General features: G+C 41.1%; 2 protein-coding genes and 1 non-coding gene across 8 annotated transcripts in view; 2 read left to right on the plus strand and 1 right to left on the minus strand.

Annotated features, from left to right (window-relative positions):
- ORC1 (origin recognition complex subunit 1) overlaps positions 1 to 584 on the minus strand; it is a 35,069-nt gene extending 34,485 nt beyond the window's left edge. For all 4 annotated transcript variants that reach the window (XM_021673295.2, XM_064372352.1, XM_021673292.2 and 1 more), the window contains exon 1: positions 398 to 584. The gene's annotated coding sequence lies outside the window, so the exon portion shown is untranslated. The remainder of the gene's footprint in view (positions 1 to 397) is intronic.
- A 168-nt stretch (positions 585 to 752) lies between these two features.
- On the plus strand, positions 753 to 13,108 carry PRPF38A (pre-mRNA processing factor 38A). 3 transcript variants are annotated; one of them, XM_064372362.1, is made up of 10 exons: positions 753 to 1,035; positions 1,841 to 2,000; positions 4,697 to 4,818; positions 6,489 to 6,574; positions 9,119 to 9,229; positions 10,764 to 10,876; positions 11,501 to 11,527; positions 11,610 to 11,737; positions 12,216 to 12,264; positions 12,912 to 13,108. In XM_064372362.1, the coding sequence occupies exons 1-10, from the start codon at positions 906 to 908 to the stop codon at positions 12,952 to 12,954; spliced, it is 969 nt and encodes a 322-aa protein (XP_064228432.1). In that variant the 5' UTR covers positions 753 to 905; the 3' UTR covers positions 12,955 to 13,108. The 3 variants fall into 3 exon arrangements, with proteins under 3 accessions (XP_064228432.1, XP_012290048.1, XP_012290050.1); XM_012434625.3 differs by having other exon boundaries at positions 11,619 to 11,737; XM_012434627.3 differs by having other exon boundaries at positions 11,640 to 11,737.
- On the plus strand, positions 6,805 to 6,906 carry LOC135273535 (small nucleolar RNA U13). The gene has a single exon (XR_010341322.1). It is a non-coding gene; the product is annotated as a small nucleolar RNA U13 (small nucleolar RNA).
- Positions 13,109 to 16,661: the final 3,553 nt, after the last annotated feature.

Raw genomic sequence — 16,661 nt, forward strand, 5'->3', positions numbered from 1 at the left:
AATGGGGTAATAACCTCTGCTCCGCCTTCCATGTAGGGCTTCCTACACTATAGCTTAAAGGTGGAAATAAATGGAGTGTTTTACAAATGCAGATAGAGGGAAAGTCATCACTGAGCCTCAGGGCGCGGAGGGCAGGAAAGCTCGTGCATCTCTGCTGTTGGCTTCCGCCTTTCTCACAGCAAACTCAGTCCCCGGCAGCGCGGGAAGCCTTTCAGGAATCGGGATGTGGGACAGAGGAACTCTCCTAACAGCTCAAAACAGTGCCTGGCACTGAACAGGCGCTTGGTATACGTCCGCTGAATGAGTCAATGAGTGAGACTACAGAGAACATCCTCATTTCCGAGGTTCCGGTGCGCCCTCCGCGAGACCCTCGCAGCCCGCGGGACGCCACACTCACCGGGCTCCAAAGCTGCTTCGGGCTGGCCGCAAGCCCTCCGCTTCCTACTGCCTCCGCTTCGGGAGCTCCGGGGATTGCAGCACCTCTAACCTGGACCAGCAGAGCTCCTTCTACAGCTACGAGCCGCAGGCCAGGTCCAAATAGTGCGACTCGCTAGAAACTGCAAGAAAGTGGAAGGAGAAAAGAAAATTTCGCGCCAATCGACGTGGCCCCGCCCCCCAGGACGTCCCTCCATTACGTCACCAACTAGCTCGCCCCTCCCCGCCCTGCCCACCTAAGGGGGGCGCATGACTTACTTCCGGTAACGTGCAGCAGCCGTCATTGTTGATTGGTCGGCGACGCGGAGCACGGAAGGTCTTTGCGCTGCGGTGTTTCCGGTTTCAAGATGGTCGCCTAACCTGTGTAGTGAAACTTCTTCCACCTTTCTCCATCCTCTAGGTGTTTTTTTTTTAACCTGGATGTGACGCATTAAAAGACTCGACGGAAATAGAATCGAAGGCATTCTAAAATGGCTAACCGTACAGTGAAGGATGCGCACAGCATCCATGGCACCAACCCTCAGTATCTGGTGGAGAAGATCATTCGAACGCGAATCTATGAGTCCAAGTACTGGAAAGAGGAGTGCTTTGGACTTACTGGTAAGCGGAAGCGCGCGGAGCCCCTCTCGGCCGCTTTGTGGTCCATTTCCTCTGACAGGGCGCCAGTAGGGCTAGCGACTGGCCTCTGGGGTGGTACTGGAACGGAGTATGTCGATCATTCAGAAAAATTTGAGTGCCTGCTAAGTGTTTAGTTTTGTGTTGAGTCGGGGACAGAGATGAATCCGATAAGGTCATATTCTGAAGAGTGTCTTCAGTTGGATTCTGTATTTCATAGTTAATGATGGCCGGCTGGGTTGCAAAGTGTTAAGCTCAGGGATCCGAAAATAACTCTTTGTACACAGTGTACTGAAGGTCTTTAAGGACCTAACGTTAATATACCTGAAACCAAATTCGTGATCTTACTATCCTTAAGATTTGGGCTAGTTGCAGTATTTCCACTATCATGTCCTAATAGAAACATCAGTGCTTCACAGAAGTCTTCCAGGTAGTCTTTCGATTTGAATTCTGGCCCCATGTCCTGTGACACTCTGTGGACCTTGAGCAAGTCACTTTACCTTTCTTAGCCCTCATTGTCCTTACCTGGAAAAAGAAACATTGCTACAGCTTTCTTCATAACTTGTTATAAAAGTTGAGTGAGATAATATGAAAAGCTTAGCAGGGCACCTATTTTATTATCCATTCTCAATGTGTGGTAGCTGCTGTTGTTACTGTCATTAATATACATTTGTTCTCCTCATAAACTGTTGATGAGTATTTAGGAGAACCAAAGCTTGAACTAACTCTCCACTTGCTACTAGGAAGAGCTTAACTCTAATATGTCACTCTATTTGTTTTTGTTTTTTAGCTGAGCTTGTAGTTGATAAAGCCATGGAGTTAAGGTTTGTGGGTGGCGTCTATGGTGGCAACATAAAACCAACACCCTTTCTGTGTTTAACCTTGAAGATGCTTCAGATTCAACCTGAGAAGGATATCATTGTAGAGTTTATCAAAAATGAAGATTTCAAGTGAGTGCAATGTTCACTAGCTAATATAAGAGGTTTAATTTTTGCGGTTCAAAATTGGGCTTTGGTTAAGAGGGGTGTACACAATGTATCTCATTTCTACAGAGTTCCACTCCAGGTTTTTTGCTCTTGAGCCCTTGACTTTGTATTTTTTGTTTGTTTTTTGTTTTGGAAACAGAGTCTCACTGTGTTGCCCAGGCTGGAGTGCAGTGGTGAGATCTCTCGGCTCACTGCAACCTCCTCTTCCTTAGTGATTCTCCTCCCTCAGCCTTCCAAGTAGCTGGGATTACAGGCATGTGCCACCACACCTGGCTAATTTTTGTATTTTTAGTAGAGACAGGGTTTCCCCATGTTGGCCAGGCTGGTCTCGAACTCCAGACCTCAGGTGACTTGCCTGCCTTGGCCCCCTAGAGTGCTGAGATTACAGGTATGAGCCACCACACTCGGCCAAGTTTGATTTGATCTGTTCTGATTGTATTAATCTTCTACTTTACTTGCTCAGTCTTGAGAATTTTTTCCCTGAAAAAAGGATTTTACAAATTCACTAAATATATATTAAGCAAAAGTAAGTGCCTAATATGTTGGTAGGCACTGGACATTCAGGGGTGAAAATAAAACAACAAAAGGTGATGGTTAAGAGGTGTTAGATCTGGGTTCACATCCAGATTCTGTTGCTCATTAACTGTGACACTGGAGAAGTTACTTAATTTTCTAAACTTTACTTTGCTTATCTGTAAAATGGTGACAGTAATGTAAGAGTGAAAGAAGGTAGTGCATGCCTGTCTCTGAACACAGCACTTGCTGCATGGTAAACACCTAAAAAATGTCAGCTTGTTTTATTATTGTATTACCATTGTCAGAGAATTCACAGAAAAGTATAGCAGGCAGACATAATAGCTTTTTTTTTTTTTTGAGACGGGAGTTTCGCTCTTGTTGCTCATGCTGGAGTGCAATGGCGTGATCTTGGCTCACCACAACCTCTGCTTCCTGGGTTCAAGTGATTCTCCTGCCTCAGCCTCCTGAGTAGCTGGGATTACAGGCATGTGCCACCACGCCGGCTAATTTTTATTTTTAGTAGAGACAGTTTCTCCATGTTGGTCAGGCTGGTCTCTAACTCTCGCCCTCAGGTGATCCACCCGCCTCAGCCTCCCCAAGTGCTGGGATTGCAGGCGTGGGCTACCTCGCCCGGCCCATAATAGCTTCTTCTGTGCTATGTTCTAAGGGCTTTGCATATAATAATTCATTCACTTTCACAACAGCCTTTGAAACTCTTAACTGAGGCACAGAGATTAAGTAATTTTGTCCAAGTTTCAACACCTAGTAAGTGGCAAATCTGGCTTCAGAGTCCATATTCTTTGCTCCAGTATTCTGCTTCTCATACAAAGAAACTTGAGTTTCAAATGCCTCCTACTCAAGTGGAAATTTAAGTAGTTGGATATAGAAAAAAGGGAAAAAGAAAGACTCTTATAAAGCATTAACAGCTAGAAAATACCTAACTTTTGTTAGGCACTTACTGTGTGCTATATGCTATACTTAGTACTTTAAATGCATTTCTTGTTTAATATACCAAGCCATAAATTAGGTAGCATTATCTCCATTTTACAAGGATTGAGAAGACATATAATTTGACCAGTAGTGTAGCAGAATTAGTAAATTATGGAGTCAGAATTTGTACCCATATGCCTTTTTCTTTTTTCCAAAACCAGCATCTATGTTTATGTGTTCTTGTTCTTGTATTGTTACTAAATATATCTTCTACTTTCTGTTTTAAAATTCAATATCTGTCTGGGCATGGTGGCTCACACCTGTAATCCCAGCACTTTGAGAGGCTGAGACAGGTGGGTCACTTGAGGTCAGGAGTTGGAGACCAGCCTGGCCTACATGGCAAAACCCCATCTCTACAAAAATACAAAAATAGGCCAGCCACGGTGGTTCACACCTGTAATCCTAGCACTTTGGGAGGCCAAGACAAGCAGATCACCTGAAGTCAGGAGTTTGAGACTAGCCTGGCCAACATGGCAAAACTCTTGTCTCTACCAAAAATACAAAAATTAGGCCGGGTGTGATGGCACATGCCTGTAATCCCAGCTACTCAGGAGGCTGAGGCAGGAGAATCACTTGAACCTAGGAGGTGGAGGTTGTAGTGAGCTGAGATCGTGCCACTGCACTCCAGCCTGGGCAACAGAGCAAGATTCTGTCTCAGTCAATCAATCAATATTAGCTGGGCATGGTGGCAGGCGCCTGTAATCCTAGCTACTTGGAGGCTGAGGCAGAAGAATCACTTGATCCTGGGAGGCGGAGGTTGCAGTGAGCCGAGGTCGCACCACTGCACTGCAGGCTGGGTGACAGCAAGACACTGTCTCAAGAAATAAACAAATAAATAAAATTCATTATTTCGTTTGATTCTTAGAGTGATCCTGTGAGGTAAATAGGTTTTATTTTAGTTTTACTGATGATATATTTGAAAGTTGATCAATATGTATGATATTCCAACCACCATAAATGGTAGCATGGGAACTTGAACCCAGGTCTCCATATTTTAGCTGTCTTCCTTCTGCTGCATTCTACCTCCACAATTGCAGCTTTCTTATCTGCCAAAGAGAAGAACATGTTTATCCACTACTGTCATGAGAAAAGGTAGTTGGAAAACTCAGAAACTTCTAGGATAGCCTGTTGTTTCACTGTCGTTTGTCTGTCAGGTATGTCCGCATGTTGGGGGCACTTTACATGAGGCTGACAGGCACTGCAATTGATTGCTACAAGTACTTGGAGCCTTTGTACAATGACTATCGAAAAATCAAGAGCCAGAACCGAAATGGGGGTGAGTATGGTGCTAAGTCTCCTGATTGTCATTTTTAAGCCAGTTTTTTATTTCACCAGTACCTCTGCCTTTGCGTTGTCATAGACAGTGTGAATGCTTCTCTTCATCTACGTTGTTACTGTCTTTATGCAGGTTCTCCCCTCCCCTCATGTGAATGTTGAGTCTGACCACTAGCTTCACGTTGGCCTTACCCAGCCTGCCTCTGTCTGCCTCCCTTTCCAAATGCATCTTATATTAATCCCTGCCTTACAATATATGCCCTCTTTATATGTACTCCATCCCAAAATATCTAGCTGCAGAATGGCTTCTCCGTAAAAACCTTCCCCAGCCCTCCCAGACAAAATCAGTTTTCCATATTTTACATCTTCACAGTTATTTCTGCCGGCTTCTCCTCTAGCACTGTACTTCATGCCGTAGTGTATAGACTAAGTGTACTCATTTTTATACAGAAATCCCACTGAAAGATAAGTACATCCGAGAGAGGCAGCTCCATACCTTTTACAAAGAGATTACCTAATGTGCTAAGGAGGGATTCCAGGTAATGCAGTCAAAACCTTTTCTCAATTGATGTCATAACAGAAGATAGGAACATTTACCTTTCCCCCACATGTATCATTAAACAGTAGACGGTTAAGAATTTGGGGCCAAGCACAGTATGTCATGCCTGTAATCCCAACACATTGGGAGGCCAAGGCGGGCAGATTACTTGAGGTCAGGAGTTTGAGACCAGCCTAGCCAATATGGTGAAACCCTGTCTCTCCTAAAACTACAAAAATTATCTGGGCGTGGTGGTGCACACTACTCATTCTATAATGCTACTCCTTGTACAATGCACAAGCCAATCCTCAGACAAAAATTTCTGACCCAAAATGTCAACAGGTTGAGAAATTCTTAGTTTTACATAATAAAATAATGAATAACTTCACCATGGCCATGACCACATCTATCTTGTTCACCATGGTATTTACACCACATAGCATACACCACATGTGGCATGTCAGTGGCACTTAGTATGTATTTATTCAATGAACAAATAGTAAGTTTATAATACCACATTCTTTTTTTTTTTTTATTTTAAGATGGCATCTTGCTCCGTTGCCCAGGCTGGAGTGCAGTGGTGTGGTCTCGGTTTACTGCAGTCTCTGCCTCCTGGGTTCAAGTGATTCTCCTGCCTCACCCTCTTGAGTAGCTGGGATTACGAGTGCCTACCACCGTGCCCAGCTAATTTTTGTATTTTTAGTAAGATGGGTTTCATCATGTTGACCAGACTGGTCTTGAACTCCTGACCTCAAGTGATCTGCCTGCCTCAAGCCTCCCAAAGTGCTGGGATTACAGGTGTGAGCCACCACGCCTGGCCAGTTCTCAAAAGCTATTACTTCATATGCCATATAAGCTACATGCTCTAGATTCAGAAACATTGTGGGTTCATATGAGAAATTATATTTGAATTATATGATCTCTTCAAGATCAGCCCTACATAATTCAGGCTGTTCGTGTTTGCTTTTGTGTTTTTCTCCTAACTGAGACATCTTCATTTATCCCTTAACCTCTTCTAAAGAGGCCTAGCACATAGATTTGCTGATATGAGGTTTTCACACTTCTTTTACTTTTTGGCATCTAAATCTGTTATTTCCAGGTTGTTTGAACTAATGATTTTTTTTTTGTTGCAGAATTTGAATTGATGCATGTAGATGAGTTTATTGATGAACTATTGCACAGTGAAAGAGTCTGTGATATCATTTTGCCCCGGCTACAGGTAAGAAATAAAAGTCTCTTACCAGAGTCACCCGTCTCTTCCTAGATAGGCAGACAGACAAACACATATACACAGCTAAAACATTGAAGCCTGTGGATCTTATGGGTCCTCTTAATAAACAGTCTTCCTGTCTATGAGAAAGATAGTGGATTGGGAGTGAGAGGAAAATAGATAAAATATTTGAAGGGTACGGCTCTAAAAGTAAATAGTTAAGGAAACTGTCTTTCCCCATCCTCTTATAGTTCATAAACATGGTGATTGAGGGGTTCCCGTGCATGTGAGATGTGCCTCCCTCAAACCTTTATAACGTCAGCACATTACCCCGTCTATCATGAAAAAAACGTTCTTTAGGGTGTTATGTCAAGGATTTTGTAGCTAGAGTAGGCGTTTTTTAACTTCATGAACAACTTTTTTCAAACTAATCTTCATGAAAAAGCCAGGACATAAAACAGATAAAAAGAGAGCTAGGAGTGGGAGACTGAGCCCTTAATTCCTTAAACTTGCCCTTTATCATCCTGCTTCCCTTTCCTAGTGATAATCAGTTATCCATGAGGCATCTTTTCAGGAATGGGTTTTATAATTTTAAAACTGCTATTATAAAATGCAAAGGAAATACAGGTAAGGTAGCTAGTCTAAAGAGAAAGGGAATGGGCTAAAATGGAGAGGCAACTGAACAGGAAATTAGGAGGCCTGAGTTTCTGTATTATTACAGCTGACTAGCTGTAGGACCTTGTCTTAATTTCTCTATCTATAAAATGGGGAAATGAGACTACCTCCATGGTCTTTACACTGCCTTGTGGGGCTCTTTTAGAAATACTGACAGGAAGTGAAGATAGCCCCACATATTCCAACCAGGTTAGTTCCTTTTTCCTCTAGGTTATAGTTTGGGCTTGAGCAGTGAGATTTTGTTTGAACAGAGGCTTTTTTGCTTTTAAATGGCTTGAGGTATAATTGTCTGTATATCCAAAGTATAAAATTTGATGAGTCATTTTTGTTTTTTGAGATAGAGCCTCACTCTGTCACCCAGGCTGGAGTGCAGTGGTATGCATGCCTCCGTCTCCTGGGTTTAGGCAATTCTCATGCCTCAGCCTCCTGAGTAGCTGGGACTACAGGCAGGTGCCACTGTACCAGGCTAACTTTTGTATTTTTAGTAGAGATGGAGGTTCACTGTGTTGGCCAGGTTGGTCTTGACCTTCTGACCTCAGGTGATCCACCCACCTTGGCCTCCCAAAGTGCTGGGATTATAAGTGTGAGCCACCACACCCAGCCTCAGGTTGCCTTTTTAAATGCTCTGAAGTGCTTGCTTCCTTTTAGGTAGAAACCAAAGATGATAATTTAAAAATAAAAGTTCACATACGATATGGTTCCTTTTATATTGTATATCCAGACTAGGCCTAGAGACAAAAAGGCAGATTAGTGGTTGCCAGGAGATGCAGAGAGTGAGGAATGAGGATTGATTACTTAATGAGTATGAGGTATTTTGGAGGGATGATAAAATTTTGAAACTGTAGTTTGGTTGCACAACACTGTGAATACAATAAAAGCCACTCAATTATACCTTTAAAGTAGTTGTATTATGTGAATTTCATCTCAATTTTTTTAAAAAGATCAAAGAGATCAGAAAAACTTCAAAGTGGGGAATTGAATGGATACAAGTATGTGATAAATGGGTGAGATTAATTTGCTCAAGGCAGCAAACCTGCTGGATAAAAGTATTTGGTAGATGGATGTTTATGCTTAAATGAAGAACATCATCTCTTCCTCCACGTTGACCCAGTCATAATCTTATAAAATAAAAATCCTGAAAATGGGTGTGATACATCTCTCCTGTTCCATATTGGCACTGTAGAGTATGTAGTGAAAGAATAAGATTATAAATTTGAAAACCTACTTTGAGGGCCCAATTCTCATAGCAAGAATCTTGCTATGTTCCCTAGGCCGGTCCTAAACTCCTGGGCTCAAGGGATCTTCCCACTTCAGTCTCCCAAGGAGCTGGGACCACAGGCACATGCCACCACATTTAGTCATTTGGCATTTTTGAAATCAGTTTTGCCTCTCTGATCCTTAGCCACTCAAACATTGCTAAGCCATATCCCAGAGTAAAATGGAACCAGTTCAAAATGCATGAATCTGAACAGAACCCTAGATCATGGGTCTAATGGAGATTTGATGCTACTTTAGGGCTGAGCCTCTTGTGGTAGAACTACCAGCCATCAACTTATTAGCCCTTGGACTTTCTCTGTGTATAAAGCCTTTATTTTTGGTTCTAGGCTATATCTATAATGATTGATATTCCCATGAGTTTAGAATGTAAGATCACAGGGAATAGAGCCAACAGAAGATGAAGATGTTCCCTTCAAGTTTGTATTTATGTTTATAGGAGAACTTGAGTTTCTAGATTCCAGGTCTATTAAACTTGTTAGGAAAATCTTGAATGCCTTTGAAATGAAATTGCCTCAGCTGTTGCTCCTCGGGGCCCTGAAGTGCAATGGTGAGGTGTCAGGAAATGGCAACAACTACTAATTCTCATTACTTTCTCCATAGAAACGCTATGTATTAGAGGAAGCTGAGCAACTGGAGCCTCGAGTTAGTGCCCTGGAAGAGGACATGGACGATGTGGAGTCCAGTGAAGAGGAAGAGGAAGAGGATGAGAAGGTCAGGCACCTAAGACTTTGAGAGCTTTAGGGGAGAGAGTTATAGAAAATGGGAATGGTTTTTTGACTTTTTTCTTTTTTTTTGAGACAGTTCTCGCTCTGTCGCCAGGCGCCAGGCTGGAGTGCAGTGGCACGATCGGTTCACTGCAACCTCCGCCTCTCAGGATCAAGCAATTCTCCTGCCTCAGCCTCCGGAGTAGCTGGGAGTACAGACGTGTGCCACCAAGCCCAGCTAATTTTTCTATTTTAGTAGAGACGAGGTTTCACTGTGTTGGTCAGGATGGTCTTGATCTCTTGACCTCATGATCCACCTGCCTTGGCCTCCCAAAGTGCTGGGATTACAGGCATGAGCCACCACGCCCGACCTAGACTTTAATTTTTAACTCTATTGGCCAGGCATGGTGGCTCACACCTGTAATCCTAGCACTTTGGGAGTCCAAGGTGGGCAGATCACCTGAGGTCAGGAGTTCAAGACCAGCCTCAGTAACATGGTGAAACCCTGTCTTTACTAAAAATACAAAAATTAGCTGGGAGCGATGGTGGGCACCTGTAATCCCAGCTACTCAGGAGGCTGAGGCAGGAGAATTGCTTGAACCTGGGAGGCGCACTGAGCTGAGATTGTGGCACTGCACTCCAGCCTGGGCAAGAACAAGATTCTGTCTCAAAAAAAAAATTTTTTTAATTCTTTAACCAAAAACAATATTTTCTTATTAAAATTACCTCAGCTCTGCCATATACTAGTGATATAATCTTACACAAATTAAATTGAGTTTTCTCCTATATAAAGTAAGGTTAATGATACTTTTCTCCCAAGACTGTTAAAAGTATTAAATAAGATGATAAACATAAAGCCCTTAGCACATTTTTGGCACATTATAATTGCCTAATAAGTGGTGGCAGCTATTAAATACTTAGAAAGAAGTAACACTTGTCATAATTGCCCCTGTCCTCAGTAATAAGCCTTGTTTAGGAGGGGGAAAATGTCAACTGCATAGTCATGTTCTTTCAGTACTAGTTACAATGCTGAAAAGTTGAAACCAGCCAAGCTGCCCAGTTGTTTCAGGAAGCAGCTAGATGAAACTTTTGTTTTTGTTTTTTGAGACAGGGTCTCACTTTGTTGCCCAGGCTGAAGTACAGTACCACAGTCTTGATTCACTGCAGCCTCAGCCTCCCAGGCTCAAGCTATCCTCCTACTTCAGCCTCCCAAGTACCTGGAACTATAGGCACATGCCACCATGCCCGGCTGATTTTTGTATTTTTTTTTTGTAGAGATGGGGTTTCACCATGTCTACAAAACACACACACATACACACACACATACACATACACACACACTCACTCACTCTCTGCTTCTGTTCCTATATAGCTCGTAATAAGTTTTGTTAGTTAATAGGGTAAGTGCTTCCCTCTTTGTAGTCAGATCACTGTGCTTTAAAGTCACTTGGAGATGGACTTTGGGACAAGATGTGGAGCAAAGTATAATTAGTGTTTCTAGTGGCTCCTTATGAGCTTGTGCCTATCAATCTTGTTTCCAGTTGGAAAGAGTGCCATCACCTGATCACCGTCGGAGAAGCTACCGAGACTTGGACAAGCCCCGTCGCTCTCCCACACTGCGGTACAGAAGGAGTAGGAGCCGGTCTCCCAGAAGGTAAAGCCTTAGTTGTTGGCCTTTTCCCAGGAGGTTTTGAGCACTATAGCCTAGAAGTTTGGATTTTAGAGAAGGAAAAATGACAGCCTATGGAGAATGTTTGCCCAATATATTAGTTATCTGTTATTGTAACAACCACCTATAAAACCTCATTGGCAGACAACAATAACTGTTTGTTTTGTTCAGAAGTCTGTGGTCAGTGATTTAAGCAGAACTTGGATAGGCAGTTTTTGAAGTACCTGTTTTGTTGTTAGCTGTCTGCTGGCTGCTATGGGATCGCCTTAGCTAGGATGACAGGGGAAATTTCCCTTCTCTGCATCATCCTCCAACAGGATAAGATGGGCATCTTTTCATGTACTAGCAGAACTCAAGAGCAAACAAACCCAGTCATGCAGATGTTTTTCTTGTATCTGCTTTTATCACATTTGCAAATATCCCATTAGTCAAAGCAAGTCATGTGGCCAGTCCTAAAGTTAGAATGGAAGTGTGCTAGTGTTACATGACAAAAGACATGGATACAGAGAAGGGTGATACAGAGAAGGGTGAAGAATAAAATTGGGGCTGTTTTTGCAATCTGCAACATCCAGTGCACCAACCTAGGCTTTCTTCTTCCTTTCTTTGTAGACGAAGCCGATCTCCCAAAAGGAGAAGGTAGGCCTTCAGTCATTTTGATGAAGGACAGGGCTTTGGGGAGTGGGGGTGGTATTGGTGTTCTATGTATATTGCTAACCAGATCTGGTAGTCTGACCAGTCTTTTCTACAGCCCCTCCCCCCGTCGAGAAAGGCATCGGAGCAAGAGTCCAAGACGTCACCGCAGCAGGTCCCGAGATCGGCGGCACAGATCCCGTTCCAAGTCCCCAGGTAGAGCATTTGGGCCTTTTGCCACAGGTTCTCTTAACAAAAAAATGTAAAAGGAGCAGTTAGCCTCCTGCAGTACAGGAGTGCCTGACTATACTGCCTAGCAGAAAAGGAAATGGACATAGAATTTGAAAATTAAGGTTCACAGCTTTTCACTTTTATAAGCTTTGCTGATAAGGTTTGCTTCTGTTTTTTCATCTGAAATTACAGGAATAAGATCTAACATAGTAATGGAAACCCAATATGATGTTTGTGAAATGAGCCATAAAGCCCTTGAATGTATTTGTATTTGAACTGGTTTCGTTACTACTTTCTTTGCTCCCTCTTCCTTCACTAATTCAGAGAGTTGCTACCACTAAGAGGTGTCCCCTGCATAGGCCAAAAAAAATATCAAGCCAATGGCAGACATTAGGGAGGTGAGAATGGCAGTTTAATAAGAATTGAAGGGAAGGATCTCATACAGTGGCCTTTTCTTCCCCAGGTCATCACCGTAGTCACAGACACAGGAGCCACTCAAAGTCTCCTGAAAGGTAATCAATTGACCTCTATTTTAACTTTATTCAGAAATAAAAGTCCCAATTTAACTAATTGGACCTGAAATTTTGTTTTGTTGGGGCATATTAGGAATTCTCCTTAATTACAAGATGAAATTAGTCTATTGCTTTGAGAATTACTGGGGTTAGATACCCTTTTTTTTGAGACGGTTTTGCATTTGTTGCCCAGGCTGGAGTACAGTGGCATGAACTTGCAACCTCCATCTCCTGGGTTCAAGCAAGATACTCGTTTTGTTTTGTTCGGCTTTACAGGATTGCAGCTTTGGATAATGGATGAACTTTGGTCTTAGAAGACATGGAGTTTAGTCCCAACTTTTAAAACTTAAAACAGTTGAGCGACCTTGGACAAGTCACTTTCATTTAATAAGAAGATTTCGTTAGAAACCCCCATGTGCCAAATACTGTTGCGTGCACTCTTAACCTCTTAGAGGTGATTTCCTCAATGGTAAAATTTGGATAGTAATGCCTGATTCAAGAGTGTTGCTCTGAATCAAAAAAACATCAAGCAGTTTAATGAATATGGAGTGTTAGCTCCATCCCCATTAGTGTCAGCATGCCAAGGTCCTTCTCAGGAGTCCTTGCCCAGATCCTTGATTAATTATTTATATGTGTTGCCATTTCAGGTCTAAGAAGAGCCACAAGAAGAGCCGGAGAGGGAATGAGTAATGGACTCAGTTTGGTTGTAGTCCACATGGCCTCCTGTGGATATGAGGATATCATCTGTCTGTCTATGTGGAAGGCTTAAGAACTCCCCAGGCAGCTACAAGAATATTTTGGTTTTTTCTTATAAAGAAGTTTCTCAACCTTTATTTTTAACGGAGGTGCTGAGTTTTATATCTCTTTTTAATCATCATTAACATCAGTTTTTGACTCAACTAACCTTGACTGTATTCAAACTTACGAGGGTAGAAAAGATCTGTAGGTTAAGGATATGAATGACAAGGAAAGGATGTGGCCACCTGATGACCCTTCCCCCTTTTATTAAACCAGAAACACCTGTTTCCCATTTCTCTGTCATTTAGTTTTTGGTTTGCTGTGGTTGGAACTGCTTTGAGAATCCTGGGATTTGTGCTGCTGCTATTATTATTCAAAGATAGATTTGAGTAAAACATAGTAGCTCCTAACTTTTTTCCAGCAGCAGCAAGTGGTGATAAACATGAAAACTGGTTAGCAGTTTTGAAAGAACAGAATGCATTCATATGTAAGGCTTCTGGATCATTAAAGCCAGTTTCATTGAACAGTTCAGTTCAACAGAGTGGTACTTAATACCCTTTATACAGCCCATTTTTTCATAGTTCCATTGGTTCTTGCCCACAAACTTGAAATCCAGGTTAAGCTATCTAGCCTTTGTCATATAAGCATTGACATTATCCAGGACTATTCGGTGGCAGTAGGTAACAGGATTGAAAAAGATTTGATGGAGAGGAAAGTATTTAATACCAGTCATGGTTTTGATCTAAATTGCTAGACAAGATTGCCATTTACAAAGTCAGAAAATACAGCAGAAAGAGAAGCTTTTAGAGGAGCAGAGAATTAGAGGATTGTGCTAGTAATGAAAGTGATGCATTCAGTTTAACAAGTTTGAGACAGCTATGGTATAGCTTTAAAAAAAGCCCATAAAGTTGGAAGATAGGGACCAGAGTTTAACATAGTGATATAGGCCAGAATTGACAATATTTTAAATAATTGTGGAATCTGTCAGTAAGACTACCCAGAGAGTGTTTATATCAGAAAAGCACACAAGAGAACCATAGACAACACTGGTGACTGACAGGAAGAAGTACTGGAATGACCCATTCAGAAAGACAGGAGAATTAGGAGAGAGTAGGTGAAAGAAGCCAAGGGTCAAGAAGAATGCAGAAGCAAAGGACGGACTAAAAAGTCGCCATGGACATTGATAATCAAGAGATGAGATGATATTTGCTAGAAGAATTCCTTTTACCAGTACTTAACTCCCTTAAAAAAAAAGTGACTGACTTCCTGCAACTGTAGTTCCAGTAGGAACTGTGAAGACCAGCTGCCCTACAGGATTCAGTTTTTCTTGGGAAGTTATATCTGGTCATAAGGTAAACATTCAATGCTTTCTATTGCCTGCTCTTGAACTGAAAGACTTTGCAGCAATATTCTTCAGTGATTCCTTTCATAACACCTGAGTTAATAAAAAGTTGTCTGAAAGAGCTCTTATGGTTTCTGATAGAACTATACAGGACTACCTTTTAAAATTAAATATAGCCATCTCTACATAAATGTTTTACAGTATCCTAGCAGTTAGTTCTTTATGAAAGTGATTTAGATAGAAATGTCTTTTGGCTAAATGACCATGGACCAACCAAGCTGTCATCTAGTACACTCTTAAAATTAGGCTGGGTGCCACACCTATAATCCCAGCACTTTGGGAGGCCGAAGTGGGCAGATCATGAGGTCAGACGATCAAGACCATCCTGGCCAACGTGGTGAAACCCTATCTCTACTAAAATACAAAAAATTAGCTGGGTGTGGTGGTGCCTGCCTGTTATTCCAGCTACTTGGGAGGCTGAGGCAAGAGAATTGCTTGAACCCAGGAAGCAGAGGTTGCAGTGAGCCAAGATCACATCACTGCACTCCAGCCTGGCAACAGACCAAGACTCCGTATCAAAAATGAAATAAAACTTTATCTTAAAATTTATCATTTAAGGTAAAAATAAAGCACACAAAAAAGACGCAACAAATTTTAGTAAAAGAAATAAATCTCCTTAAACATTAAATAAAATATACTTGTTTAGACATATGGTAAAATGTGAGGTACCACAGCCAACCAATAGCAGGAAGGAGAATGTCCCTATTCTTTAGTTAGGAGGTAAGAGTAAAACTTGTTGAATATCTCTAGATGTCATTTTGATAAAATTACACAGGAGATGGAGCTTAAGGACAAACCTTGCTGTAAGGCTATTTCTATCATCTATGTGCTTGCCTATTAACAAAGCATTTTAAACTTTTTGACTACAGCATACATTTAAAAAGTTATTTTGCATCTTACCTCTGTATACACGTATCTATATTCTGTACTAAGACAAATTTAAGGAAAGAATTATGCAAAGTGAATTCTTGTATTTCCTACTTGGTAACAGTTTTTAATATTGGATGCAAATATTAACTTATTACATCTGATATTAATATTGGATGCAAATATTAATTTATTGCATCCAAAACTTAATTGATTGTACTTCCAACAATTTGAAATATATTGCCTTAAAAGCTTTGCCATAGGGCACAATCACTTTTTAACACTAAGAAATTAAGGGAAATGTGTTCCAAGGGGCAGAAGAAATAATGGATTTGGTGAAAGGGTTCCAGTATAACAACCCAACTTAAATTTTATTCCTCTAACCTCTCTTCCTGTTATTAAGTAGACTGACTGAAGTTTAAGCATTATTTAGAAAATTGTCACAGATTGCCCACTCCCTCGAACAGGTTAATTTGAAATTCTCCACGGACCCAAAAGACAATAGACATGATCTCTTAAAAACACACACACACACGTTCAAAAGTGATTAAGAGATGGAAAATAAGATTGGTGGAGTTTAAAGGCCTTATTAGAAACCACAAAACAGCACAGAGAAAATAGGCTGGAAGAAATAAAAAATGGAAAATAAAGAGAAATATGTAGAATAGAGAAATATTCTGATGATTTAAAAAGAATTAAATGGGGTCAGAATGGTTTCAGATCTTATAAAAAGAAGGCAATGAAGCAAAAGGCTCCAAAGGCTTGAGAAAAAGTGTGCCAGAAATTTTATATTTTGCCAAAATTGTCTTAAAATACAAGGCTATAGATGTTCTCAAGTTTGTAGAACTTAGAAGTACGAATCATGAGCCTCTGGGGAAAAAACTGCCCAATAGTGAAATTCAACTAAAGAAGAAATGAATCAAATTAAGGACTTAAGAAAGAATCAGTAAAAGGAATGTTAATAAACATGTCAAACTTTAAAAATAATGGGCAATTATTATAAGGTCAAAGTTAAATATTATGAACACTGTCTATACAGAAATAAGTAGAGTGTGCAGGTTTCATCTTTCATAGCGGGACTCTAAGTTTAATTAAAACATACATGAAACTAGAGAAAAATAGCGTTGTTACTGTTTTCCATAATCCATAATTGTCCTTAATTTTAGGAGGAATCTTACAAGACTAGATTCTCTTGTGGGAAAAAAAGTAAGTTGAGCATTTCTTCAGTTTCACACTTGTTTTCCTTTTAATTTGCTGTATTTACTAAATGCAGCATATGAGCCCATTTTCGTAAAACTATTTGTATATATGTGTCTATATGATTAAGGGATGGTTGGAATGAATGAAGTTCACCAGGTAGTACTTCTTTCTGGCTGATGAACTTTTGAGT

The sequence above is a fragment of the Aotus nancymaae genome, unplaced genomic scaffold (assembly GCF_030222135.1).
Source record: "Aotus nancymaae isolate 86718 unplaced genomic scaffold, 86718_ANA_hifiasm-v0.15.2.pri h1tg000007l, whole genome shotgun sequence".
Lineage (NCBI taxonomy): Eukaryota > Metazoa > Chordata > Mammalia > Primates > Aotidae > Aotus > Aotus nancymaae.